Consider the following 25,935-nt stretch of genomic DNA (forward strand, 5'->3'; position numbering starts at 1 on the left):
CCGTAGTGACCCCTCCCGGCTGCTGCTCTGCTTCCAGAGACACAGAGCCGCCACGCGGGCCCCGGGGCTTGGGGTCAGAGAAACTCAGCACACCCCTTTCCTGCCCCTTAGTCACGCGGCTGCATTCTCTTCATGCTTGAAGTGAGCTGCTTAGACTTATCCGTGCACATTCTTAAGGCCTTGATTTCGTCATCACTCAAAAGCGGGGATTCAACACCTACCTCGGAAAATTGCCGAAAGGATCAAAAGGAGAATGAGCGCTGAGGTGCCCAGTGAGCTGCAGGGGTCCGTCAGCTCGAGGCAGCGATTAACTGCCAGGGGCCTTCAAAGATGAGACCGGCACCTACTGACCGCTGCCCCTGACCTGGATTCCAGAGAACATTCTGCTTACCGGGCGGGGTCTTTGGGGAGGGCGTGGTTTTCGCTGGAATCCTGGTGGCATTGGCCTGGCCTTTCTGGCCTGGAGGGGCCGCTCCCCGGGGTGTGGCAATCTTCGTTCCGGTTTTACCGTCCGCCCCCTGTAAACCGAAGCGCGATACAGTGGTTTTTACGACTGGGAAAGGTTACTATCGCCTAGAGTCAATGCAAGCTCCACTCAACCACCTTGACTCAGAGCGAGGCTAAAATTGGGGTGACCCTTTGCCTGCCAGATGCCACAAACGTCTTCTACGATCTCAAGGGTGTGCCGGCTGCACAAACCCATAGCTCCACCCAATCGCCAACCGCCCTGACCACCGTGTGCTCCTGGAGGAACTGTCTGCGTGAGTTCTCAGCATGGCTTGTGCTGTCATGTTTTATAAAAAGGTAACCGAGCTTAGAGTGACGACTGGGCTCATCACCCACCCGGGGCCGATGGATGGGCAGGCCATTCCTGTGTGGACAGCCGTTTCCCGACTCTCCACAGGGATCCACCTGACTCATGGTTGTTGGTCTCACCAGAGACCCCTGGGGACACTGGTGAACCTGACCGCAGGTGCTAACAGACCTAGGTCAGTTTCCTGTTCTCTCCCAAACAACCCTCAGGATTCTGTGACTCCTGAGCACGCTAAGAGCCCTTGGTGGGGGTGAACTCCAGCGCCAATTAGCGAACTGGCCAACGGTTGAGAGGCGGTGTGCAAGGTGTCTGCTGACTGGGGGCAGTTACTGGATTTGACCTTGACACATAACACAAACTCAAAAAAAACCCCTGACATTCATCAAAGATCACAGGATGGTTCAGCAGGGGAGTCCCCTCGCGGGACAGGCTCTGGGCCTGGCGCTGCATACGACCCACAAGGGGGCGATCTGAAAGCACTCCTGGTTAGGGCGGTCATTTTCAAACCAGGGCCCCCTCAGGAGCTGCAGGGGACTAACTGGAGCTGGAAAAACAGTGCCACGCCCCCCTTGTCCCAGTTCAACCAGAATTTTCATTGTTCTACGTGGTGCTTCTATGTAAGAGTTTCTCTGAAGGAAGGTCTTTGCGGCTGAAAACAGCATACGTTTGAAAACCATACGAGAGCAGCCTGATTCTTTTCAGAGGTGGTTTCCTTACCTTGACTTTCATCCCCTTTGCTGCAGAACTGCCGGTTCGGGGTGTGACAGAAGAGACGTGTTTAGGAGAGGAAGATGACTCTGGGCACACGGCAGGGCTGGAGGGTTTGATCAAAGGGTCTGAGCTACCAGGAGTGGGGCGTTTGGGGCTAAGGCAAGGCCTAGTTTTCAGGGTTTTAGCAGAGGAAGGTGTGGATGTCTTAAACATAAACATAAATAAAATCAAAATAAAAGTCAGCACATGGGGGAAGGGAACAAACTGAAAAAGGACAGTAACTAAAAATAAACAAGGCAGGTAATGGTTTAAAGCAGTGATCTCCAAACTATCTGGATCAAGTACCCTTATCTGTCCTTCTTATCACTAAGGACCGAAAGTGTCCACACACCCTAACGTTCTTGTGGTTATTTATCAGTCAAGTACGTATACTACGATGCTAACATATGATGTACATTATAAAACTTATGGATGACAGAACTTTTAAAAGAGAGGAGGGAAAAAAAATGGATAGAAGTTCTAGAATGTTCTTTAGGCCACTGGATCTTCTTGTGCTATACCCCTGCCACTTTGGAGGCCACTGGTTTAAAGGTGTTTCGTGCCTGAAAAGTTCATGGAGATCAGCAAAGCATATGATTCTTAGGATGTTTTTCCAGAAACATCCCCAGTGTGTCATGGGTCATCCCTAGTGTGTCATGGGTCAGCAGGGCTCCACTTTCTGCTAAATAGCACTAAATTCCAGGTGAGGAGCTCATGCTGGCCTGCTAACCCTTGGCCTTCTTCTGCCACATTGAGAGTATCACACTTGCTAACATCAGGATTGTGCCTATCCCAAGTCTTAAAGATTCTGCCTTATACCTCAGGTTACACGTGCACATGCATGCGTGCACACACACACACACTTTTCTGATTAAAGTCTCAAAACTAACGCTTCACTCTCTCTGGTAAATGCTAATCTGGCCAATGTCCACTCTTGAACACATTCCACCTAAGGAAAGAGCCTGCGTGAGGTAACCCAACAAGAGGCCATGGGGCTGGACGACCTCAGATGGCACTGCCCTTCAAGGAGAGGGAAACTAATGGACAGTGGTTGGGACCCACGGTTTGTCCTAACTGGCTCTGGGAGACTTTGACTGGGAAGCAGGGCCCTGGTGGAGGAGGTGAGCTGGGAGGAGGAGGGGTCGCACCTCCAGGTATAAAATCATATGGCCTAGTCCAGAGGTGTTTCCAAGAGGGAGTCAGAGCTACCAAGCAAGGACCTTGAGTTTATTTCCTTGTCGCCCTCGGATCCCCCACCAAAATGGAGGAGGCCCTCCGTGCGGCCAGCCTTGGCAAGGAGAGAGCCCAAGGGGTGGGGAAAAGGGTGAGGGGACAGACACAGGCTGAGGTCCTGGAATGGTGATAAGAAAAACTGGAGGTGGGTACTCCTCCTTTCCCTGCTGCACAAGGCCCCCTTCTGTGGGCACCACTCCCTACCTGGCCCAGGTTCGTGCAAGATCCGACCCCTCGCTGTCCAGGACAGGGATGTTGTCTCCACGTGTGCAAATGAATGAATGAACGGAATGCGTGCATGCATGAGGCTGGGATTCCCCTGACACGCATCACGACCGGCTAGCAGCTCTTGCTACGGCCTCGCGCCTCTAGGGCAGAGCCCCCCAAGTCCGTGCAGGACCCTCAGCTGCCTCACTGGGTCTTGTAATGGCAAACCCGACGTCCTAGAGGGGAGGCGCAACACGTGCTACCCAACTCCTAGAGCTACCCTCTGCCTCCGAGGTCCCCACCAGGGCTCTGGGACGATTAAGACCCAGATGTTTCAGGAAGAATTTATACTGGAAATTTTAGAGGCCTTTACAGAAAATCGGTCTTCATCTAGGGCCACAGCGGGATTTTCCTGGGGAAATTCTACTGTGCAGTTACAGGAGATACAAAGTCATGAAGGGAGGAAACTACAGCTGACAGGAAGCACTGAGAAAGCCAGCATGGTTCTGCGTGCACTTTCGGTGGGAGCAGCCACTTCATTCACTGTTCCTCAGGTTGGTGTTGAAGTCTGACTAAAGCTGGCGTCAAACTGGAGCCTTGGCAAGATTTCAAAATGGTGTCTACTGCACCGCTGCTCACTCGTCCACTTAGCATTTAGGGCATGTATCAGCTTTCCCTTCCTCACTCTCCTTTCCAACATACATCAGTCCCACTTGGAGCTCGGCAGCAACCAACCCATCTGCCTACAGTTCTCAGAACACCCATCATCTCTTCATGCTTCTGGGCTTTGCTGTGCTGTTCCTACTCCTCGGAATGCTGTTCCCACCCCTTCCTCAGCAACTCTCCTTTATATCTCCTTCCCTGTCTGCCTCATAGGTCCCCTCTTCTAGGGCTTTTCCAGAACCCTCCACCTTAAGTTAGAGGTCACTTCCTTGATCAATGCTCCCTCAGCCACCTGAATAAGTGGTATTTTCTCTACACCTTAAGTATGTGTGTGTTCATGTATGTTCACTGAGCCTGGATCTGCAGTGGGAAGTGTGAGATGTGCAAACTTCAAACTTTATTGCGGAAAATTCAAATGTATCTTTGTTTACTATGAACATCTCATTTCAACTATGCTACCGGAACTGCCATGAGGAGCATGAATTCATTCACCTGCTGACCGCCCTTCCCCGGCATAAGCATCAAAGTGGATGAATGCTGGAATTTTGAAAGTTTGCATAAAAACACAAAGCACTTTTTAAATGACAGTCATCCTTCAGTGACCGAGGCTCCCCACGTGTCATGTATAAAAATTCAGATAAGCATGGCTTCTTGATAAACTTGACGTCGGCAGAGGTTCACGGTTTCATCAGCTTACCTTGGCCTTTTTGTCCTCGGGTCCAGTCCCGTCTTTGCCTTTACTGACCATGCGAGCTGATAAGATATAAAATGAGAATGTCTGTTACACCCATTTGCAGAGCTCATGGAAGGAGCTGGGTACAGCTGCGCTGGTTTCTCGGGATCGGCACAATGTGTTCTGTTCTGTTGGGCTGGGTGGAAACCCAATGGATTTTCTTTCCCTTTGAATCCGTCTCTCGTTGTTAGTATCAACACAGCACACTGGGGTCATTGCTTGGCGCACCCTGACAAGTGGGGACAGCAGGCTGGCCGAAGGTGGGGACATGCAGAGGGGGTGCGGTGAAAACTCGTCCAGGCACACGCGGGCACAGGGGCGATCAGGGAAGGTGGACAGTGCAGGCCGCATCTCTCATAGGCTCCTTCCCTGTCTGCCAGGGTCAGCCTATCCCAGCAGGGACCCACCCCACTCCAAGGAGGGGCATTTGGAGGCCCCCAGGCCACAGATGGGGCAGCTGAGCTATGCTCCGACCCCCTGAAGGACTCCGATCCCCTACTCATGCTGTCACCCAGAGCTTGCCCCTAGATCGCTAATGGGGGCTCCAGTCACCAGCCCCAGCTGCCCTGCCCCCTGACAAGCCAGGTCCACCCCTGACCCAGCTGGGAAGGGTCTTCTCGCCACCTACGGGCCCTCCCAAGAGGACTAATCCTTGCTGTTTCCCCAAATTAGCTACAAACTAGTTACCATCAAACATTTTACAGGTCTCTCTCAAGTTTAGAACCAAACCGCTGCTGCTTTTGAGTGTACAAAGCCACACCCCATGGTGAAACCACGTGTCTACCTGCATCCTAACTCCTCCCTTCCTTCTGCTGACATTCTTTGCTGAATATTGATTATTGATTTTCGTCCTTGGTTTCAATATTGTATTCTCCCTGCCAAAAGGTCAGTGGGGCCTCCTGGAGCTTCCCACTGGCTGCCGGAGGCTGGATTTCTAGAGTGGCCTGGATTGATGATCTCGCCCAGAGACTGTCACACATTACTGTCGCAGCAGAACCACCAAGACAGGTTGATAAAACGCAGGTTCCTGGGCGCACGTGAGACTCTGTAAGCTCAAGGTGGGGCCTATGAATATGCATTTTAATAAGAGCCCCAGGTAGACCTGATTCATGTCTTTTGCCCAAATCAACCATTACCATCCATGTCACAACAGAAGCATCTGCTAGATCTGCATTTCCCAAACTGGGTACTATTGAACAAGTCCTCTTCTAGGAGATGTTAGCAGGTCAGATCAAGTAAATTTGGGAAATCCATACTCTGTGTCTTTCTCAGGGGCTTAGAATGTGCATTAGAATATTAAAGGCTCTGACAAGTCCTGCTGCGGCAAACCTTGCTTAACTCTGCTTTGCCTGTTTTTCTCCAAACTTACTGGACCACAGAACTCCTTTTCCCCCCGGACATGTCAATAAATAGCCAGTATGCAATAAAACACCATTTCAGTTAACACTGTTATAATTTGCCAAGTCACAGTTATTTGTCGCCTACTATTTTGGAATTTAGGATATTTTAAAATAGGATAATATAGGAATTGGGGGGGTCTTAAATTTTAATATAAGTTCCTTTATGTACAACATTTCAAAGTTCTCTTGACAAGTAAAATCTTATAAAAATTTAACAAATGTTTGCAATTGACAGCTCAAGCAACATGGATTTCTGAGCCCTGTAAATAATTCCAACACACTAGAGGTCCTAAATGTATGAATACACCCGACTAGTAGCCATGAGGCCTCCGCTGGCCTCCTCATCTTCCTGACAGAGACCCCAACACGGGGGAACTCCCCCCACCGCCTCTCCAGCTCCCTAAGGGCTGCTGTGCCCAAGCAGGCTGGGGCTGAGGCCCCTGCAATCCCAGCACGGGGGTTCCCAGGCTCCCCCAAGGGAGGAAGAGAAGATTCAAACAGGAACATTTTGTCTTTGCTCATTGTCTGCCCTACCACAAGGCAGGGTGGGTACGGGTGGGGGCTGTTGGACCGAAGGCTCAGCTTGGGCTCCGGGCTACCCCCAAATGCTCGTGTGCATACCATCTGCTACATGTGATGTTTTGTCCATTGACAAGAGCAGCAGAAGACAGGCTCATGCCAGCATCTCTGGTCTCCAAGGGCATACTTCAGAACCTTCCAGAAGGCACTGTGCTGAGCAGGGAAGAGCATGACTTTCAAAGCAGACCCACCTGGATTCTGAACGTGGCTCTGTCACTTACTACTTGGTGACCTTCAGCAAATTACTTTACCTCCCTGAGACTGCTTCCTCGTGTGCAAAGTGGGGCGAATCATGCCCTCTTGGAAAGGTCGAAAGGGCTCTAGACAATGAATTTAGGGCACATAATCAGCCCTCAAAAGTGGACCAGCTGTTATCCGCTCTGTGGAGGGCAGCACACCAGCCCCCTGTGGGCTGATGGACCACTGTGGATCTTTCGGGAGGCCAAAGAAATGGAGGGTGGAAAGCACTGGGTGGGGTGTTGGTGACATGCAGCATGGCGGGCAAGCATGAGAAGAGCGCGTGCTACCAGAGCCTGAGGGGCAGGACGCGGCTGCGGGGGGCTGAGCAGCAGGGCCCAGGTGGTGGGTTTAGTGACTCTCCTTAGGAACCTTGGAAGCAGCGGGAGTCAAGGAGGGGCCGGAAGCTCAGTGGCAGTGCCTGCAGCCTGGGTGCCACATGAGGTCACCAAGAAGGAGCGAAGGAGCTCAAGACACAGACCTTTGAGTTGAGGGACCCGGCTGATGGGCTTTCCTGGCAGAACAGCGGCAGGCTGCTTTTCAGAAGGTTCTGGAAGGTCAGTCTTTTTTGTGTCCTCTCCCTCAGAAGGGCCCTGGGGCTCTTGCTCCTCTCCAGGGGGCCCTGGAAGGGCAGCCCCTTCCAAATCCAGCTCTGAATGTCCCTGTTCCTTCTGCACGTTGGCTTTGATTTCCACGTGGAAGGTGAACTCGGGGGGCATGTCCTGCCCTTCCACTGTGGGCCCTGCGCTGGGCCCGTGGGGCTCTGAGGCCTCGATCTCTGTGGAGACGTTGGAGAGGAAATCGACAGGGAGGCGGATGGCACCCTCAGCTGGGAAACTGGGGAAGCCAGCGGCTCCTCTGGAAACTGTGGGGGGTGGTGACCCGCCTTGGGTAGGGGAGCTCTGCAGACCTGGGGAGACCTGGGAAGGAGGGGAGTCCTGAGGCAAGGACTCGTCCACATCACGATCTTCGTCGACTTCCTTGACCCCCCTCCTCTCTTTGCATTGGTCCCCCTTCAGAGGTGGCCCCTCCTGGCGCAGGTCTCCCAAAAACTGGTGCTCCAGCGGCTCCAAGCCATGGCGACTGCTCTCTGTGTCCTCAGGTTCTGTCCCCAAAGGCTGGCGTGTGGCCTCCCTGGGGCCATCAGGCTCAATGGGAGCCCCAGGAGTGTAGGACACATGCTGGCCCATCAGACCCAGGGTGCCTGGGTCAGCAGCTTCACCTCGATGGTGCCCTGGCTCCCCGAGGAGGCTCTCCTGGACAGCCTTGACACTCCCGGACTCCATCTGGAGATATCCAGGGGAGGTGGGCTTTGGAAAGGCCAGACCCCCCTTGACCCCATCCCCTGGTTTTGGTCCCCACTCCTGGTGGGGCTCCTGAGGGCCTCCTGTTGGAGAAGGTGGTTCACAGATGGGGTGATGCTGGGAGTGGCTGGAGACCATCAGTGCCGGGGCCTCTGGCTGTTTCTCCCCCAGAGGCAGCACAGAGTCCCCAGAAGCTTCTCTGCTGTGTTCAGGCTGATCCTGAGAACTAAGCCCATTGGCTGGGGGCCTCTCACGTACCTCGCTCTGCTGGCCAGGAACTCTCACCTCCTCTGGGTTTGAAGAGGCAGCAGTGACAAAAGGTTGGCAAGGACACATTAATTGTTTAAGAGAGAGAACGCACTCTTGAAATAAGAAAAGGACATTTAAACAGCATCACAAGCCCAACTAACAAAGAAAAAGGAGCGTGCACTCTGGGCTCATCCTTGCTGCTTTCCGTTGCTCAGAATGAAAGCTCTGTTGGTCTGCTAATACCGACTCACTGGACGATGCTGGGTGGGCAGGCATCTCCCCTCTCTGGGCCTCAGTTTCCTCATCTGTAAAAGGGGTGCTCAGACCTGGTGACCTCCAAGGCCCCATTTAGCGCCAGCATTGTTCCTCTGCCTCCCACGGGCTCTGGGTGGGCTCAGAGCATGTCAGCACCTCCAGGGCTGCCAAGCCCACTGTGGGGCTGCCTTGTGTTGAATCTCCTAGGCTACGGAAGCTTCTCCTTCTCTCCAGGGACACTGAGCTTCTTGAAGTTTCTGGCCTCTAGATAGGACCTGACTTGGGTGCAGTGAGGATACCCTTTTCTCTCCCTCTCTCTGTTTCCCCTTTCTGCAAAATGAAGCCAGCAGGTACCCATAAACCAACCCTGCCTTATGATTTGGAAAATGCCCAAATTCATCATGACCAGGGCTTGAGTCTTTACTATCAGAACTGCCACAAGGTTCCTACAAACAAGGTTCCTACAAACAGAAGCACGATTCAGATTTATCCGGGTCATGGATCGCTGATGGACCTTTTGCATAAGGCGAAGCAGACCACTGTGGCAGGAAAGGGCTCTGCATGACAAAGGCATTGCCTGCCAACGAGACCACTGTTTTCAGCCCGTCCCACAACTAGCAGTTGGTGGAAGGCACACTTGACACTTTCTGGCTCGTTCGTGCGGTGTTCATGTGAGCCCTCCTTAGAGGACCAGACCGTGTATTAAGGACAGGAGAGTCACGCTCTTTGGTACTCCTAAACAACATCCTTTGTTTTTTTTTTTAAATTCCCAACCTTCACACTTCCCATCTAGTCCCAGCAGAACAACACACAACTCCACAGCTCTCCTCTAAACAAAACCTAGAACCCCAAAGATTCAGGGTATTGGAGGAGCGGAGGGGAGGGAGGCGGGGAACGCACGTGTGCACACAGTCATGTGGCCGTGGACACACCTCCCATGTGACCGCCCTCTCTCCCCACCCAGGTGGAGCCCGTGTAGCTGCCCGAGGGCTACTACCAAGAAGCCAGCCACAGCTCACCTCCACCCCCACCCTCCTGCCAGGGCCTCGTGCTCACGGTCTCCCTCATTTCGTGTTCCTGGCATCGACCACGGTGCCTGCCCCCCCAGCAATGATCAATAACGGAATCCTGCATGGGTGAACTGGTGTCAGGCAGATAGGCTCATTTCTGCTCTCCGCAGGGTCTGCGGCACCTTCCTGGGGCCGTCGGTCAGTCTCCGGGGAGAACAGCCCGAACAACAGACGATCTGAGCAGGTGCCTCAGCGCCATGATCCCTCATCAACCAACCAGCTCGACGGACCAGAGGCCGCGCACGGTAGGCGCTAGTCTCTACACCTCCTTGGCCGGCCAGGTCTCCCTGCCTCCTGGAAAAAGCTTTCCTCCCAGAGCCTCCTAGAAATTGCTCGTGGTCAGGATGGGACTGTCCTGATAGACTGTAAGACTGCAAATGACCCTCATGAAAAAAGAGACGAAGGCCCCAAACATAAATACTAAACACACCTTGAAAAGTCATCAATAACTGATTGCATGTATGTATTTGACTGAACCTAACATCACACGTATACTTCTGGAGGAAGGAGCCAGGCTGGGAGAATGTTCTATTCAGCTCCTAGAATACTATGTAGTGCTCAGTAATACGCATAGCAATCATCCGGGTGGGAGGGTGGGGGGCGCCGTCCGAGGTAAACCGTATCTGGGCAACCCGTGTGAAGGCCTCTGGACTCCGGACACACGGTCCCCTCACATCGCCCTCAGGAGGCCCCGTCCTTGTGACACAGAGGAAAGATCTACCCCCGGGCGTGAGCAGGCCACGGGTAAGGCCTTCGCACATCTGACGCTCAGCTCACCGCGCGCCGTCCTGAAACACCCTCATCTGTCTTAGGTGAACTTCACGAACCCGGGCTGCCAGAGGTTTGCCTTCTCCTCTGGGAACTGCAAGAAGTTCTAGTAACGGGGCTTTTGTTACGCGGCTCTTCCTCAATCTGAAAACAGACGACAGGCCTTTGGGAAATAAGATGTGTTTGTGGATCACAAGTGTGTCCGAGCTCCACACGGTTTCGCCAGAGGGAAGTGGACCAGCAGTGTGGACCAGCAGTCCCCATCAGGGCACGAGGTGTTGGTCTTGGGAGCAGAGGTAGAAACTGCCATGTTTTCACAGATTTGGTGCCCACTTCCCACGGCAAATGTCTACCTGGTGTTCATCTTTCTATCTACACGATTCTGGGCCACTGACGCAAAAATGGAAAAATTCAGTGAGCACAAAAATGAAGTTCCCACAAAAGATGTTGGCCAGATCCTTTCATTGCCTGGAATAGGTCATAGGGCACAAAGACATAGCCTGCAATAAAAATGTATAGGAAGGGGCGCCTGGGTGGCTCAGTCTGTTAAGCGTCTGCCTTCAGCTCAGGTCATGATCTCAGGGTCCTGGGGTCGAGCCCCGCGTCAGGCTCCCTGCTCAGCGGGAAGCCTGCTTCTCCCTCTCCCTCTTCCTGCCGCTCCCCCTGCTTGTGCGCTCTCTCTCAAATAAATAAATGAAATCTTTAAAGAAAATTCATAGGAAAAAACTCAAATCCGCTTCTTCCTATGGAAATAAATGACCATTTCCAGAGGTTATGCAAGCCTCTGATTTTACCTATGTCGAAAACTGTGACCGAAAAGAAACGGGAGGCAGGGTTCTCATTACGTAATGCACAGGCTGGGGTTCCCTCTTACGTTGATTGTCCCTTCTAATATTTTTTGAAGCTCTTTGTAAGCCTGAGAATGAAAACACGCCTCTCCATGCCATGTGAGTTGAGAACGTTAGCCTGCTATGGGGCACCCCCCTCTCACCTGTAGTTAAGCTTCAAAAAACCCTCAGCGAGACACTTCTTTGGGCCCAGAGTCCTCCTAAAGCCAGCTGGCCCCAGCGGCAGCACTAAATGTTGGACACATCCTACATCACTTTCCGGAGAAAGGAACAGTATCTTCCTAGCTCTTTTGCAATCGAGAAACTTCCACATGATACAGCAGACTCTCAAATTCGTTGACACCGCGAGCGACAGAAAACGAACCCAGAGGTCTGCACTTATATCAGAGGTCTCCACTTCCTGAGATAAGGAATCTTTAGGATTTATAAAATTAAGTTCTTAAAACACTTGTGCTAAACGATTACATAAAATTGGTTTCCTTGAACACGGCAGTTTGGGTCCCTGAGAAGAGTATCAAAATGAGGTCTGAAGGTTGCACAGGAGAAAGTTGAGAAGAATTAGCTTGGTGGGGATATGGCTGAAGCCCCACTCCCGGGACAGGCCAGAGCGCAGCCTGGAGAGGAAATCACCTGTCACGCGTCTCTGTTTCTGTTGGGACACTCTTTCTTGACTCCCCAACTGAAGAGCTTAGGAATCACTCAGAAATTGTGTAGGGGAGAAAAGGGGACTAGAGCTCTTTCCGGGTCCAATTAGCCCATCCTTGATGAGAGCCAACTCCTAGAAATCTCCTGGCCCTGTGAAGTAGGGCCCGGGTACATATTCTCTTTACAGGGTAGAGCCCCTCTGAGTGTTTCCATCACCCTCCTCCCAGCCCCCAAGTCGTGGTCGGCGATTCTAGTGCACTGACCTTGAGTCACGTGTCCAGCAGCTTGGTCTTCCAGGCTGGGGGTGTCTCCAATGCCTGCTTCCTCAGCTGCTTTATGTCAGCAAATGAAGAAGACAGAAGCAAAGACAGTTACTGTTTGCCAGAAACAAAGCTCTTTGCATTTTCTGGTATTTTCCCAAGAACATTCAGGAAAGGCACATCTTTATGAGTACCAAGGGGTTGCCCCCCTGGCTCTTTGCAAATATTATTGCTGGGGATGGGGATGAAAGCAGGTTACTCAGTGAACCCCACCGCACCCACACACCTTCCACGTGACCCTGATCCTGTAGGAAAGACCTTCTCCACAGTGGGTCCCGAGTGCCCCGCTCAACCAAGACACACAGGATGGGTGAGGTCAGAGAGGCAGTCTGCTGCTCAGCCACTGATGCCGGAACCATGTCTGAGCGGCCAGTGCGCTCCCGGCCCCATCCAGGGCTCCGGGGGCGCCGAGGGTACAAGGAAGCACTAGTTGTCTGGGGCCGTGAGTCATATCCAGGCTGGGGTTCACAACCATCGTTTACTTAACCTCTCTGCGCCTGTTTGCTCATCTAGACCCCCAGGTGATGATACCCGCTTGTCTCGTAGGACGGTAGTGAGGGTTAGTATGAGAATTTGTGTGACTGTGTTTAGCGATGTGCTGGGAGTTTGGAAGGTGCCCCGAAGCTGTTCAGTTTCTTGTCTCCACACTGCTGGGCGAACCCCTCTAACCACATGCTAGGAGTAGGTGCCACCTGGTTAGAAGGAGGCAGTGGTGCCAGCGGGCAGCTTTTAGGGCATCTTGGGCTCCTGCTCAGGGAGCCACAGCTCACTCTGAATGAAGAAGACCACATCTTCAACAGCACCAAAATCAGTAAGCTTTACTGCAGTGCCAATTTCTGCACCATGAAGACCCAGGACATTGCTCCAGGACAACACATATAACCATGCAGAAGAAAGAGTCTATAAAGCACGTTGGCCACTCATTGACACGCGCTTGCCTCGTGACCCCAGAAGAACCAACCTGCCCCAATGGACAGGAACAGAGAAGCCGCCACCCCAAAGAAATGCCTACAAGTTGCTGGCTGGGCCACCAGGCTCTTCTCCCCATCCTGCAATGTTTAAGATTTTGCACCTACAACAGAAATGCCAAGTTACCAGCATGGGCCCACGCTGGAGAGCATGGATGAGGGAAAAGAAGATTCTCGAGGTCGCTGGACAGCTGCATGGTGGCCTTATAAACACCTAGCCCATGGGCTGTCACAGAACAGCTGTAGTGAGGGTGGGAGGGGGCTGGCAGCGGGCTCCCCATCTGCCAGATCATAAACACGATCACCCTCTGGGCCCCACCAGCTGACACTGTGCCACCCGCGAGTTCAAACGGTGACAGCTCCAAGTCACTTGACAACAGCGAACTGTCCAGGAGACACAGCTCTAAACACAGATTTGGTCTGAGTTTCTGACGAGGCTGTGGTAGAAAGGCTCAGAGTGACAGCAAGTCCAGCTGAGTGGCACGGAGTCCTGGAGACTGAGAACAGGAAGGGGCACATGGGGATGTCACCACTGCTGGGGTGCTGGGAAGTTACTGCACTCTCACAGGCCAGTGCAGGGTTGAATATCCTGGCCCTGGAGCATGTCAGAAATTGAAGGCTGCTGATAACTTTGATACCCGCTCCCCCCCCACCAAGTTCCCAGCAAGGACGGTGGTGCTCCAAGAAGCCAAAGGGGGCAGGTCGGGTGTGTGACTGTGGCTGGGCCATCATGTTACTCCCCGGCCTTTCTCTATCCCTGAAGCCCCCAGAGGCAGGGGCTCCCATCCCGGCAAGGCAGGGATTCCTGCAGTGGGGTGGCCATACTGCACCCCCAAATGGACCTCAAAGGAGAAGTTTCATCAGCGTGCCAGGATACAGCAACTGTGACACACCAAAGCAAGGACTGAACTAGAGTACACATCATCCAAGACGATAGCTGGAAAAAAAGTCCCCCAAATCTGAAGCCTCCCTACCTCGATGAGGATGTAGAGGGTAGAGAGGGGGGCTTGGGAGTGTGGAGGACATCTACACGGCCACCTCCCATCTCAGTCCATTGGAAGGGTTCAAGGCACCACTCGGAGACACTTGGTGTGTGTCCCCTGTGGTTACAACATGGCGGACTGTTGCCAGAATCCCACCTGGGAAAACCAGGAGAGATGGGCTGTCCCTGCTTTGGGGGCAGAGCAAAGGGACGTGGCTGCAGCCCATGCGGTCAGTCTACACACCCCAAGTTTGCTTGGCAAAGAATGTCCGTGTGTCTCCCACAGACCCAACACAAGCCCAGGGCAGTAGTCATGTGGCAACACCTTGGACCATGGCCGGTAGGCCAGCAACAGAAGCAGGCAACCCAGCACAAGGAAGGCTGGAGGAGGATCTTCAGATTCCAAGGCGCCGAGGAGAGCGAAGTGTCTGCTGGAAGCTAGTGTGGGGCAGGGACCTGCAGGGGGAGAACTGGGATGGAGGGGCTGGAAGAGCTCCAAACAGGTGCCCATGAGAGAGTCAGCTTTAAACACGGCCGAGCGTGTGAAGCTGGCCCACAGTAGTGCCAATCCAGGATGAATTTTCCTGCCGCCCATCTCCCCTGCCTCCCTAGCCCCAGAGGGGAGGGCTGCAACCCCAAATGAGCTTGGGCTACTGCAACGAACCGGACCTGCTACCCCGCACTCGAGGACTGCGTTTTGCAACTGAGGAGACCACAGTACTTTGATTACCTAGGAGTGATGAGGAAGTCAAGAGCAGGCTACGGTTTTCACCCTGGGAGGGGAAGGGCTCCCCCACTGAGTAAGCTGTATCGGGACGGGGGAGACAAAAATCAGGGTATCCAAGCCCTGACCCCATGAGTCATTCCACGGCCTTCAAACGACCTTCACTGTCCAGGACGCGGCCCCGCCTCTCTCCATTTCAAAACACCAACCACCAAAGCAGAAACCACTTTGAGGAGTCGGGGGCTGCTGGACCTCCGCGTGGGCGTTCTCCACAAACAGCTCCGAGAAAAGGCTGCCGTTTCCCAAATGGCTGCCGTGAGCACTGTCTTTAGGGAGGAAGGGAGACTCCTGTCTGGGGACCTTTCCCCCACTCCCCATTGCTGGCGAAGTCCCGTCCAGAAGGCTTCTGCCTGTCTTGCTGATCACCCTCCAAATCACGCCAACAGCTGAATCTTCACGTAAGCCCAAAGAGGAGGCTGAGAAGGGGATGACAGCAAGCTCTCTGGGCCGAGCTGGCCACTTCCTAAGGACAGGGGCAGCACTGAGGGCCACTGGTGGCCCTCAGGTCACTACTGTTTCTGGTGGGTGCCGTGACAGAGCTACTCCCATCACCTGTGTTAACAGGACAGTCTAGTCACGCCTGTTCTATGCAAACACGTTTGAAAGAACAGCCCTAGAAATGGATGTTAGATCACCTTGCTGAACTGCTTGGGGGCTGTTCCATTAAGATCCTCCAAAGGTGTGGGTCAGTCATCTGGCCCTGCCACACACGTGGGTGCCCCTGGGGGTAGACTGCCCACTAGGAGGTGACTCTGTCACTGGGCGGAGTCCCGGCAGGAGGGGGGACCGAGCTCAGGGGTGAGGAAGGCAGAATCTGCCACAGGTCTGCCTCAGAAGCCCTGGCAGAGAGCCCTGAGCTGACGTGGTGGCTGAGATGGGAGAGGAGAAGCTGGAAGGATTCCAGAAGGTCCTCTGTCCTCCGAGAGGCTGGCAGGCAGCCACAGAAGCAACAGGGCATCAAGGCACCAAGCTCAGAATAACCCAAGATGCCCAGAAGCCGGCATCCACCCATGTGGCTGCCTCGCTCAAGGAGAGCCTCACCCCTGTTCACACCCACTCCTCCAAGCAGGGCAGCCGGGCACGCGGCAAGGGTCTCTTCCACCCCGCCATGGGAGTCACCCTCACCTGTGGCTCCTTCTGGGATCTCCGTGTGGGGCTGAGCGGCCACCTGCTCGCCGGGGGCTCCCTCATCCACTAAGGGTGCGGTCACGTCTGAAAACCGAGAGTCGCCTTAGGGGGGCTAGGATGAGCCAGGCCAAGCCCCTCACCTTATTTCTAGTGTGGGAGCAGGCAGGGGCGGGGAGGCAGGAGGGGACTCAGCGGCATGCAAACAGCAACACCACAAAGCAGGGCCCAGAGCCGTGCTCCTGCCTGATGTCTCCCGCAGGAAGCACATTCGTATCCTGCTTGGTGGCACTGGCTCATGAGACATCCAGGCCATCTGCTGGGGACAGTCCCCATATAAACACTGCAGCAAGAGAGACTGCTGGGGGTGGGCCCAGGTGCTTTTAAAGAAGGCAGGTTGAAAATCAGATGATCGCTGTGAGGCTTTGAGCAAGACCTTTGTCCTCAGGGTCTCAGTTTCCTCATCTGCAAAATGGGAGTATCATTGCCAGGTGACCTGCAAGTTCTCTCCCAGCTCCAAGCCCCCTGTCCTCTGAGCCCATGACTGATGGTTGGAAGCACAGACTCCCCAGGGCCGGGGCGGGGGGGCGACGAACAGGCTGGTCCTGTTCAGAGTTGGGTGCTTGACAACAGTCCTTGACAACAGATGGTCCACCTTCAGAGCAGAGGCCAGAGGTAAAAACCCACCAGCAGGAATGGCTGTCAGCCTCTCGTCAGGGTGAACACTTCCAAATCAGCAGTCCTCCCCGAGCACCGGCCTGGCACGCTCCCAGGCTGTTGCAGGCAGACATAAGGAGTTGTCAGCTTTGAAAGCTTTCCAAGAGCCTGAGTCAGTTTAGTCGAATGGAACCCATTTTAATTACGGTCATCTCGGGAGCAGCAGAGCAGCCTGGCAAAGCCCACCCCTAGCAGAACCCCTCTCCTCGTGGGGTGGGAGTGGAAGTTCTCGGGGCCCACACATGTACAGGATCCAAAGGGCAGCAAGATTTGGCTGGAAGATTCTTCCAGAATAATGTTGATGGGAGTGCTGAAAACCATGATTTGGGAGGCTGCCATGAAGTCTGGCGTTAGGCTTTGAGGACCTTCGCAGGGCGGTAGCAACTTGCAAAACTGTCCTAACAAGATCAGCGGGAAATGTCTTGCATCACCAGCTCTAAGAAGAAGAGCAAAGAGCGCTAGGCCTTGGGTATTCTCCTCACTAGGGTGAGAACCACGGAGGGGAGGGGCACGCTCACTTTCTCTCCTACAAATGCACCCTTATACCAAGCAACTGGCAGGCACTTTCTGAATTCATTCAAAAGTGGACACTTGGGGAGATGCTGGGCCAGGTTCTCATCCTGTGACAGCCTCCAAAGTCATGGGCAGGGCCAGGAGAAGTGCTGAGAAGCCTCTTGGGGGATGGATGGAGAGCTAGAAGGGCAGATACCACCGACTGGTTACTCAAAAGCCATCCTCAATGCCCCTCTCCCTTGATTTCTCCTAATGAGTCGGAAAGCAAGATGCTCCACGTTCTGGCCTCCCGCTTATAGCCGGGGAAGCCATGAAACTCAGCTCTGGCCAGTGAGACTTAAGTGGGAATCAGCTAACTGGGGCTTGTCGGAAAACTCTTGCTTTCCTAATAAAAAGGGAACACATTTGGTTTCAGGGCCCTTTTGGCCACTTTGCTTTGCTACTTTCTTCCTGCTCTGAAGGCAGATGTAATGCTTGGAAGTGCAGCAGCCATCTTGTCACCGTGAAGCAACAATCCAACTCTTCAGGACGGCAGCAGGTAAAGACAGAAGAGCACGGATGACCCTGGGGACCTGCTGCCCTCCAGGTGTCTTATTATGTGAGACACAGAAACCTCTTCATATCTATGCCGCAGCTAGTTGGGTTTTCCATGATCTGAAATCAAATGCAGTCTCGATGGACATGCACAGGAAGCAAGAGCAGGTGGTCAAAATCGGGACCAAGGAGCTCTTCAGGAAATAACACGAGGAGCTTTATAATAACCTAGACACCAAACGTCCAGAGAGGACAGGTTAGAAGATGTGCTGGAACTAACACCCTGGCCAAGGTCCAGAGGACTGGACCAAGCCCAGAGCCCAAGAAATGAAGGATGCTAAACCAGACCAGTCCCAACGTGTGAGCTTGGAGATGTGCACTGAGCCGGTCCCTTCCTCAGCCCAGTGGCTGCTCTGGGACCTGGTGGCTCCTGAGAGAAGAGCAAGGTGGGTGGGGGCTTCTGAAGGAGTGCGGGAAGGACAAGCAACACGGATCAGGGGCTTTGTGGAGCTGAGCTCAGGCCCCGCTTTGCCACAGATCCCGGCCTCTGCAAGTGCGGCCGCCTCAAAGCGCACAGACGACGGTGCCCAAATCTGGCCCTGGTGAGCAAGGCATCAAAGCAGGGCTTGGCTCCCGCCAAATTCCGGGGCCCAAGCGCATCCTGCAAAGCATCGGACAAGCATGTCTCTCAGCCGGAGGGAGAGGCGGCAGCAAACGCAGCCAGGAAGGGTGGCACGCAGGGCTGAAAGCACGGCTAAGCGCAGGCTGGAGGCATGGAGCGGCTGTCTGAATGAAGCAATGAGAGGAGGGCCCACCTTCGGCCGTCGGCGTGCTCTTAGCATCAGAGGTTTCAGAGCCCGGTTCCTCAGATCCGTCATCAGCGGGGGTCTGCAGGGGAGATTCTGGAACATACACAAGGAGCCCCTCAGAACGGCGGCCTCTCCCCACCCCTCCTTTTGGCTTCAGGAGGAAATGGGGAGCAGTGTCTTTCTGAAAAATCCCCCAGCGTGGAACCCAGATGGATGGGACGTGGCCACATGATAAATTCACCAGAGGGACCCATCCCACCCCCACCCCAATACAACCGTGTCCCCGCACCAGGGTCATAAGGGAAAGATGCGCGTTCCCGGGCGAGAAGAGAAACTGCCTTTTAATCAGCTGGAGGTTTCAAAGGAGGCAAGGGCTCTTATATTGACAAAAGGGCGGCTGATACGTAGAGCCAAGCCGCAAATAAACCTGCTGCTGTGTCTTTCCTGATGGAGAGGTTCATGGGAGATCACTACCACCCATCGATGACAAGTAGACACCTAGAAAAACACTACGATCCAACTCGTTCCTCTGAAAAGGCATGAGCTCAGGGCTGACACCGTGCCTTCCAACAGGACTTCCGGCTGTGTGTCTGGACTCGACTCAGCTCCTTTCACAGAAAGAGCTCCAAGCACTGACCGACAGGACCGAAGTCACACCTGAAATGTCAGCCACGGTTACCTACAAGAAAACTGTCCTTTCAGTATCCGAGCCAAGGAGGCTCTGGTGGGCTCCGGGAAAGCCACTCCACCCAGGGTGGGGCAGCCTTGGAGACGGTTTCAGGATAGGGTCTGGAAGGGCTGGTTTGTGCACGAAGAGAAAAGGCAAGTCGTGTTCAACTGCACTGGGAGATCACACCCCCTTTGCTAAAATGCCGGCACTGGGTACCCAGCCCTGGGGGCGACCATCCGGCCAAAAGAAGGGTTCATTCTAAACAAATTCCCAGCACACACACAGCAGCCTGGTCCCCGGGCTTGCAAAAACCTGGGAACTGTCTTAAGAAGGCTTTGGACAAATGGTGAGGAAGCATATGCAGACTGTCTTCTGGGTTTACTAACCAGCCTTGACTGTCCGAGCACAGGAGCATAAGGCACGAGAGTGCCCCAAGCATGCTTGTCCCCGGAACAGCCCCTCCCCTGCTCAGTCCAAGCCTGCAGTCCTCACCATTTGCATTAGCCTTGGTACATTTCTTGGAGGGAGGGAAAGAAAGAGGAAGAAGCCTCTTCTGAATGTCTTATCTGAATGGTCTAAGAAGTTAACCCATTAACACCTTTTAATTCCTTAGGGTGCATTATTCTATCAGTTAACTACCTGTCCCCTCCCCCATCTGGCAGCTCTTGGCTGTATCCAGTCCTTGTCCAACTGGGAGCATCCAGGTAAATACTCTTCGTTCTAGTATTTTACATGTGGCTTCTTGTTATTATTCAAAATAGTCTGTCACTTACCTAAAATGTTGCTAGTAAAGTGACACCTTCTGCCAAGTCATACCGCTCATTCTCCATATAAAAATAACTCATTCTAAATCCTTAGAAGCAAGAATAAATTTGAGGAGAACTTTGGAAATCTCTTAAGTATCACTTGCTTTCTTGGGAAGTATATCCTTTGGGTAAGTAATCTACAAATGTTTTCCTCTCACAGCAGTGACAAAAAGGTTAGCAACTTAAATTTTGCATATATATATATATGATATATATACATCATATATATGTTTTAGCATAGATCTTCTGACCATGTTTTATGTTAAAGAATTGAGTGATTTTTAGGAAACATACTTAGTTTTTTTTGACGTATAAGAAAAAGGGACTTTTTATGCATTTTTTATTATGTTCAGTGGTAGACATCATTAGTTTTTGATGTAGTGTTCAATGATTCATTAGTTACATATAACACCCAGTGCTCATCACGACACGTGTGCTCCTTAACACCCAGCACCCTGTTACCCCCTCCCCTCTGAAACCTCCAGTCTGTTTCCCGGGGTCCATAGTCTCTCATGGTTCATCTCCGAGGAAACATACTTTAGACGACTCTGAGACACAAAAGAACTTGGTAAACTTGTCCTAACTACAAATTGAATTTCATTTCCCCTCCAAAAAGTAGGAAGGGTAAAAACCACTTTTCCTCCTAGGCTTTTTTTTTTTTTTAATGAAATTTTTATGTGAGAGCAGTTTTAGATTTACAGAAAACTTGCAAAGATACTCCAGGGAATAGACCCCATACCCAGCTTCCCCAATTATTAACATCCTACATTATTATGGTACATTCTTTGCAACACTGTATATATTTTAAATTTAATTTTTAAAGCAGCCTACTCTAAATAGAGCACAATTCATACGGGACAGAATTCAGTGCGTGGGATTTTAAGTTGGATTTCACCCACGAGGGGTTCCCAGGGGACCTGGCTGTGTGACAAGGGGTAAAACGGACAACAAGGAGCTGAGCAGCCCGTGACTTGGAGAGGGAACCCTGCCTGTCATCTGTCAACCAGGGAAAGTAATACCTGCCCTCAGCACTTACTGGGAGCACTGCCTGAGACACTGGTGCTTAAGGCCTTGGCAATCCTAGAGTTCTACAAAAGTGCCCGAATTACCATTTTAAGGAAGCTCCCTTACAAGCAGGGTGGCCACAGACTTGATTACCCAAATCGGGACTCCTGAGTGTGGAAGCAGCAATGGAGATCATGACACAGAACAGACTTGCGCGGGGATGTGTGGGCTCAGGTCCTCAGAGAAGGAGCTCTTAGGGCCCCAGTCAGGGGGTCAGGGGGTCAGGGGGTCAGGGAACGAGGCAAACTCTGGCCCCCACCCCAAGCTGCCTCACCCAGGGAGGGCTGCTGGGAGAAAGCTGGGATGCCACTAACCTTTGGGATTGAGGTCCTGGGGGCCACCACCCCTCGCATTCCACATGCTTGGGGTCAGGGTGGGAAGAGAAAAGGGGAAGGGGCTGTAGAGGGAGGGGGTGGGGGGGGAGACAACAGGAGAAAGAAAAACAGGGTGGGAAGAGAAAGAGGGAAAGAGGAAAAGGAGAACGTGGGAGAGGAGGAGACAGTGGGGACAAAGGGGGGAAGGGAGCGAGCAGGACTGAAAGGAGAAAGCAGATTTCCTCACGGCCCTCCATGGGAGCCTGACCTTAGCAACTCCGGGTGGAACTGGGCTATGGCCTGGGAGAGGTCAGAACGCACATTTTTTTCGCCACCATTTGGAGCCTGACATCAGGAGGGCAGGTCTGGCCCCCTGGGACACTTGGCTGGCTGGCATGGATACTTCCCCCATTCCCCTCCTCTAGCACCTGGGGCTGGGAGGCCCTAAGAAGGCCAGAGGGCAGCCTCTGAGTTCCCCAAGATAACGTACCCACTCTACCTTCACCTCGTCCAGCCGGGAGCCCACTTGTCTGATCCCCGGGTTCCTCTGACCCCTATGACCTCTGCTTAAACAGAGACAAAAGTTGCCTTTGGAACCAGGCCCACGAGAAGTCCTGCAAGTAGGGATTATTGCTCCTTCCCCAACCCAGGTGACCCCACCTCCTGCAGGGAACATTCCTGGACAGATGAACCCAGAAGAGGATGCCTTCCATCTTGGAGCTCTGCCACTTCCAGCCACTACTCCATACCCCAGGCTGCAAAGTGGTTTTTATTATTTTTAGCATTAACGGAGAACAAACAGCAGTTTGTTCTGTCTCCTTAGAAATGGGTCTGGAGGGCAGGGACGGAACCCTTACACTGGGGCGGCTTGGAGCTGCTGGCAGAGGACCGCATCCGAAGCAGGAAAGAGGGCGTGGTGTTCTCCACGGGCCTCCCCGACTCCGTGGTCAGTGAAATGAAACACAAGGGTTTGGCAGGGGAGAGGAGGGGGCCCAGACAATTTGGCCCAAAGACTGTATTAGAATATTTACAGGTTTTGAGGATGCAGCTTGTTAGCACAGGTACAGCAGGAATCCCAGAGCTGACCGACTCTTGCTGAAACAGGGCCCAGACAGGCTCTTACATAAGGAGGACACACACATTACATCCAGAGCCAAGTATTCTGATGCTAATACGTGCAGCTGTTTAAAGATGGATCGATGTGGCTGAAGACTCAAGCGAGCACCCCGTTCTCATCAGACAGCCCCCCAGCAACCTCTGGCAGGCTGCCGTCCACACATGCGTCAGACTCTCCTTTGGAAAGGTACCTTCTCAAAGAGCCTCACACTTTGAGTTCTCTTGGCCCTTTCAAATTCGGAGGCTTCACTCTGTTGACAAGCCAACAGAAGTACTTAAAATTCCTTTCAGAATCTTGACGCGCGCCTCCGGCCAGCCCTTCCCAGAGCGAGGCCAGCCCTTCCCAGAGCGAGCCCCTGGGCCTGCTGTACTGGCAAGCCTGTGCACTCACCTTTCAGGCCGTGGTCCACGTCCCCCTCGTGGTCTTGCAGCAGGGTGTAGCCCCCCTGAGAGGGGAGATCCTTCCTCTCCCCCATCCCGTACGTCCCAGCATGATCTTCCGTCGCGGTGAACTCCTGGCGGGGCTCAGCCATCCTGGGTCAAGGCCCACCTGGGGAAGGGAGATGGGAGGATGAGCTGAGGGACCTAAGCTCAGGGTGCGGGGTGGGGTAGGGAGAGAAGTGCCACCTCCCCGGGTTATAGCAGACAGCTCTCTGCCTCCCTATCGCCTCCCCATGGGATGCCCAACGTCATCCGACGTGCCCTGTTCACCTGTATGTGCACTTTAATTCACCTGTATCACCTCCATTCCTACTCAAAACCACCAGGTGGCCAGGTCCAGCGGGCCTGACTTGTTCGGCCCCAGCACTCTTTCCATTTCATCAAAATAGAAAATGCTGCTGACTCGTAGCTTGATTTTTTAAATTTTTTAATGGAAAGGGTAAGCCCAAACAGGAGAGGGAAGGCATCAGCAGGTAAGGAGAATGAAGCACAGAGAAGCAAATGTGATCTTTCCATCCCAAGACAACAGCAAAGCAAAACTGACTCTTGACCCAAATGTCCTGACAAATCCCCAGCTCTGAGTGGGATCATGACCTGAGCCGAAGGCTTAACCGACTGAGCCACCCAGGCGTCCCTTAAGATTTTTATTTCTTACCCTTTAAAAATCTCAGCTCTGTTTTGATTTATTTTCCATGTATTCACTTGATTTATTACACAGTTACGTAAGTATACATAGTAAATACACACACGTCAATGTAAGTATATACAAATAAATATATGTAATAAATACATATTTCTTATTTTACATGTATTTGTTTACATCGTTACAGTGTTTTGTTATTTTTACTTTTAATTTTGCCCCAGACTCATGTCAGCTTTTCATTTAATTCATATTTTAACTTGAGACCATTTTAGACTTACACAAGAGTTGTAAAAGTAGCCTAGAGGACCATTTTGTTATTTCTAACCTTTTGAAATCCCTTTCAAATATATTTGCCTAGGTTATCCTTCTATCTTTCTGACTTTTTACATTGCACTTGTTTTCTTTTCATTTTTCCTTCTTATAATTGTATCTTCTGTAATTTTTCATAATTTTAACCTAAATTTAGTCTTTATTTTCACTTTTAAAATTTGTGTTGCCATTTCCCCTTCTTTAGTTGCTTTCATGTTCTTTCTTTTATTCCAATTGTTTGCCTTCTTTGCTTTAAATCTCTACTTTTCCTTTATAATTCGTTAATAGTTAGGCCCTTATTCTGTTTCCATTTCGTGGAGTGTTTTCAGTGGAGCGGCACCCCGGAGTGGAGGTGAGGGTGAGTTGCCAAAGGGAGAGCTGATAACACAAACTGGAGAGGACAGAGACCCTTTCTCCTTCTCCACTGCACCTGGTCACCTGGTGCTCTGGTTTCCGTGATCGATTAATTAAAGGTAAGGTGTGGAGGGCACATCTGATGTCACGCGTTCTTTAAATGCGTTATGAGTTACAGAATGCTCTAAAATCCACGTCTCACCGCTGACAGATGTTGGGCAGTTCCCATAAAGGCTGGGCTACAAGGCGGGAGGGTCCGCCTGGGGCCGACCCTTCCCATAATGCTTTCCCGACTGACACTGGTGGTGGGACAGACAGGCGTCTGGCACTGTGTCTAGCTAGACCAGCTAGCCATTGGCAGACTCATGTCCAGCTTCGTTTCTCTCCCTTCTAGGCAGGATATGCCGGGGTGGGCATCTGAGCTCTTTTCTCTGTCCACAAGGTGGAATGAGAAGCTAGCAAGAGCCACATGGCCTAGGAGGGTTTTAAGAAGGAGCTCAGTGGGGGTGCCTGGCTGGCTCAGTTGGTGGAGCGGGCGACTCTTGATCTTGGGGTTATGAGTTCGAGCCCCACGTTGGATGTAAACATTACTTAAAAATAAAAAGTAAACATGACTTAAAAATAAAAAAAAAAAAAGAAAGAAAACCAAAACGAATTAGCTCAGTGGGACCTCTGCTGGGTGGGTGGTCTGGCCCCACTTAGGTATTTACTACCTATAGAGAAGGGGCCTCTTTTCATTCTGACTGAGGACCCTGTCCTTCAGGGAGCTCTTGGCACAGGCATCCAAGATTGAGGTTCTCCAAATCTTTGACGTCTCCCCAACGAAGAGCAGGACTTTATTTTGGGCCGATCAGAGTTCCCATTCATCCTTCAAGGCTTAGGATTTGGTGGTAATATTCTCTACCCTTAGATATGCTAACGGTCTGTTGCCCTTAGAAAGCCCCAAAACGTCAGAACCCCTCTTCTAAGAGGGACCAGTTCCATTATCTGAGAAAACTACTGCTCCCCACCAGCTCTAGGAAGTAGCATCCATCACTGGTGGAGCCTCTCAGGGCGTCCCTGGTCACCGCCCAATGGCTCGTCCCCGAGACTCGTCCATGAGTCACTTCATCTGGCTGAGTCACCAGAGGCCTCACCCTGGAGCGGTGGGATCGCCCTAGAAGCTCAAGGCCTCCCAAGCTGGCTGGAGACGCCACACCTGGCCCAGGTGAGCCAGGCTAGCCAAGTCAGGTTACCCCGTGCAAGCGGCAGCTAAAGACTGAGTGAGTGCGAAGAAGTTTAATGAGCTCTGTGGTTTTGTTCTTTGGATTTGCTCCATTCCTTTCAATGAATGACCAAGTTTCCCCTCCCGGACCATGGTGGTTGGAGGTGTACAAGTAAAACTCTCATGTATTGGTTTCCTTTTTTATAAAATGCACGTTTATACCCTTTGCACCTCTGTTCAGACCTCAGCGCTCACTGCAACAACTTGAGTGAGCTCTTCATGCGTGAGTAACATCAACCCTTTATCCCGTTGGTGGCAGACAGTTTCTCCAGTCAGTCACCTTTATTTTGGTTCCTGATGGCTTCTGACCAGCAATGCTTTTTTTTTTTTTAAGATTTATTTATTTATTTGAGGGGGGAGGGGCAGAGGCAGAGGGGGAGAGAATCCTCCAGCAGACTGCTCACTGAGTGTAAAGCCTGACTCGGGGCTGGATCCCAGGACCCTGA

At 52.4% G+C, this 25,935-nt stretch overlaps 1 protein-coding gene across 31 annotated transcripts in view; it reads right to left on the reverse strand.

The window, feature by feature from the left end:
• MAPT (microtubule associated protein tau) overlaps window positions 1-25,935 on the reverse strand; it is a 95,484-nt gene that overhangs the window by 23,125 nt on the left and 46,424 nt on the right. For 7 of the 31 annotated variants that reach the window (XM_044389163.3, XM_044389156.3, XM_057318239.1 and 4 more), the window contains exons 2-9: window positions 22,870-23,028; window positions 18,514-18,600; window positions 15,935-16,021; window positions 12,019-12,087; window positions 7,098-8,210; window positions 4,365-4,420; window positions 1,532-1,729; window positions 392-518 (exon numbers count right to left, since the gene is read on the reverse strand). In XM_044389163.3, coding sequence (XP_044245098.2) covers window positions 392-518; window positions 1,532-1,729; window positions 4,365-4,420; window positions 7,098-8,210; window positions 12,019-12,087; window positions 15,935-16,021; window positions 18,514-18,600; window positions 22,870-23,011 — 1,879 coding nt within the window. In that variant the 5' untranslated portion in view covers window positions 23,012-23,028. The remainder of the gene's footprint in view (window positions 1-391; window positions 519-1,531; window positions 1,730-4,364; window positions 4,421-7,097; window positions 8,211-12,018; window positions 12,088-15,934; window positions 16,022-18,513; window positions 18,601-22,869; window positions 23,029-25,935) is intronic. The other 24 variants (XM_057318247.1, XM_057318251.1, XM_026512571.4 and 21 more) reach the window with 13 other exon arrangements.

Source organism: Ursus arctos, unplaced genomic scaffold (genome assembly GCF_023065955.2).
Source record: "Ursus arctos isolate Adak ecotype North America unplaced genomic scaffold, UrsArc2.0 scaffold_24, whole genome shotgun sequence".
Taxonomy (NCBI): Eukaryota; Metazoa; Chordata; class Mammalia; order Carnivora; family Ursidae; genus Ursus; species Ursus arctos.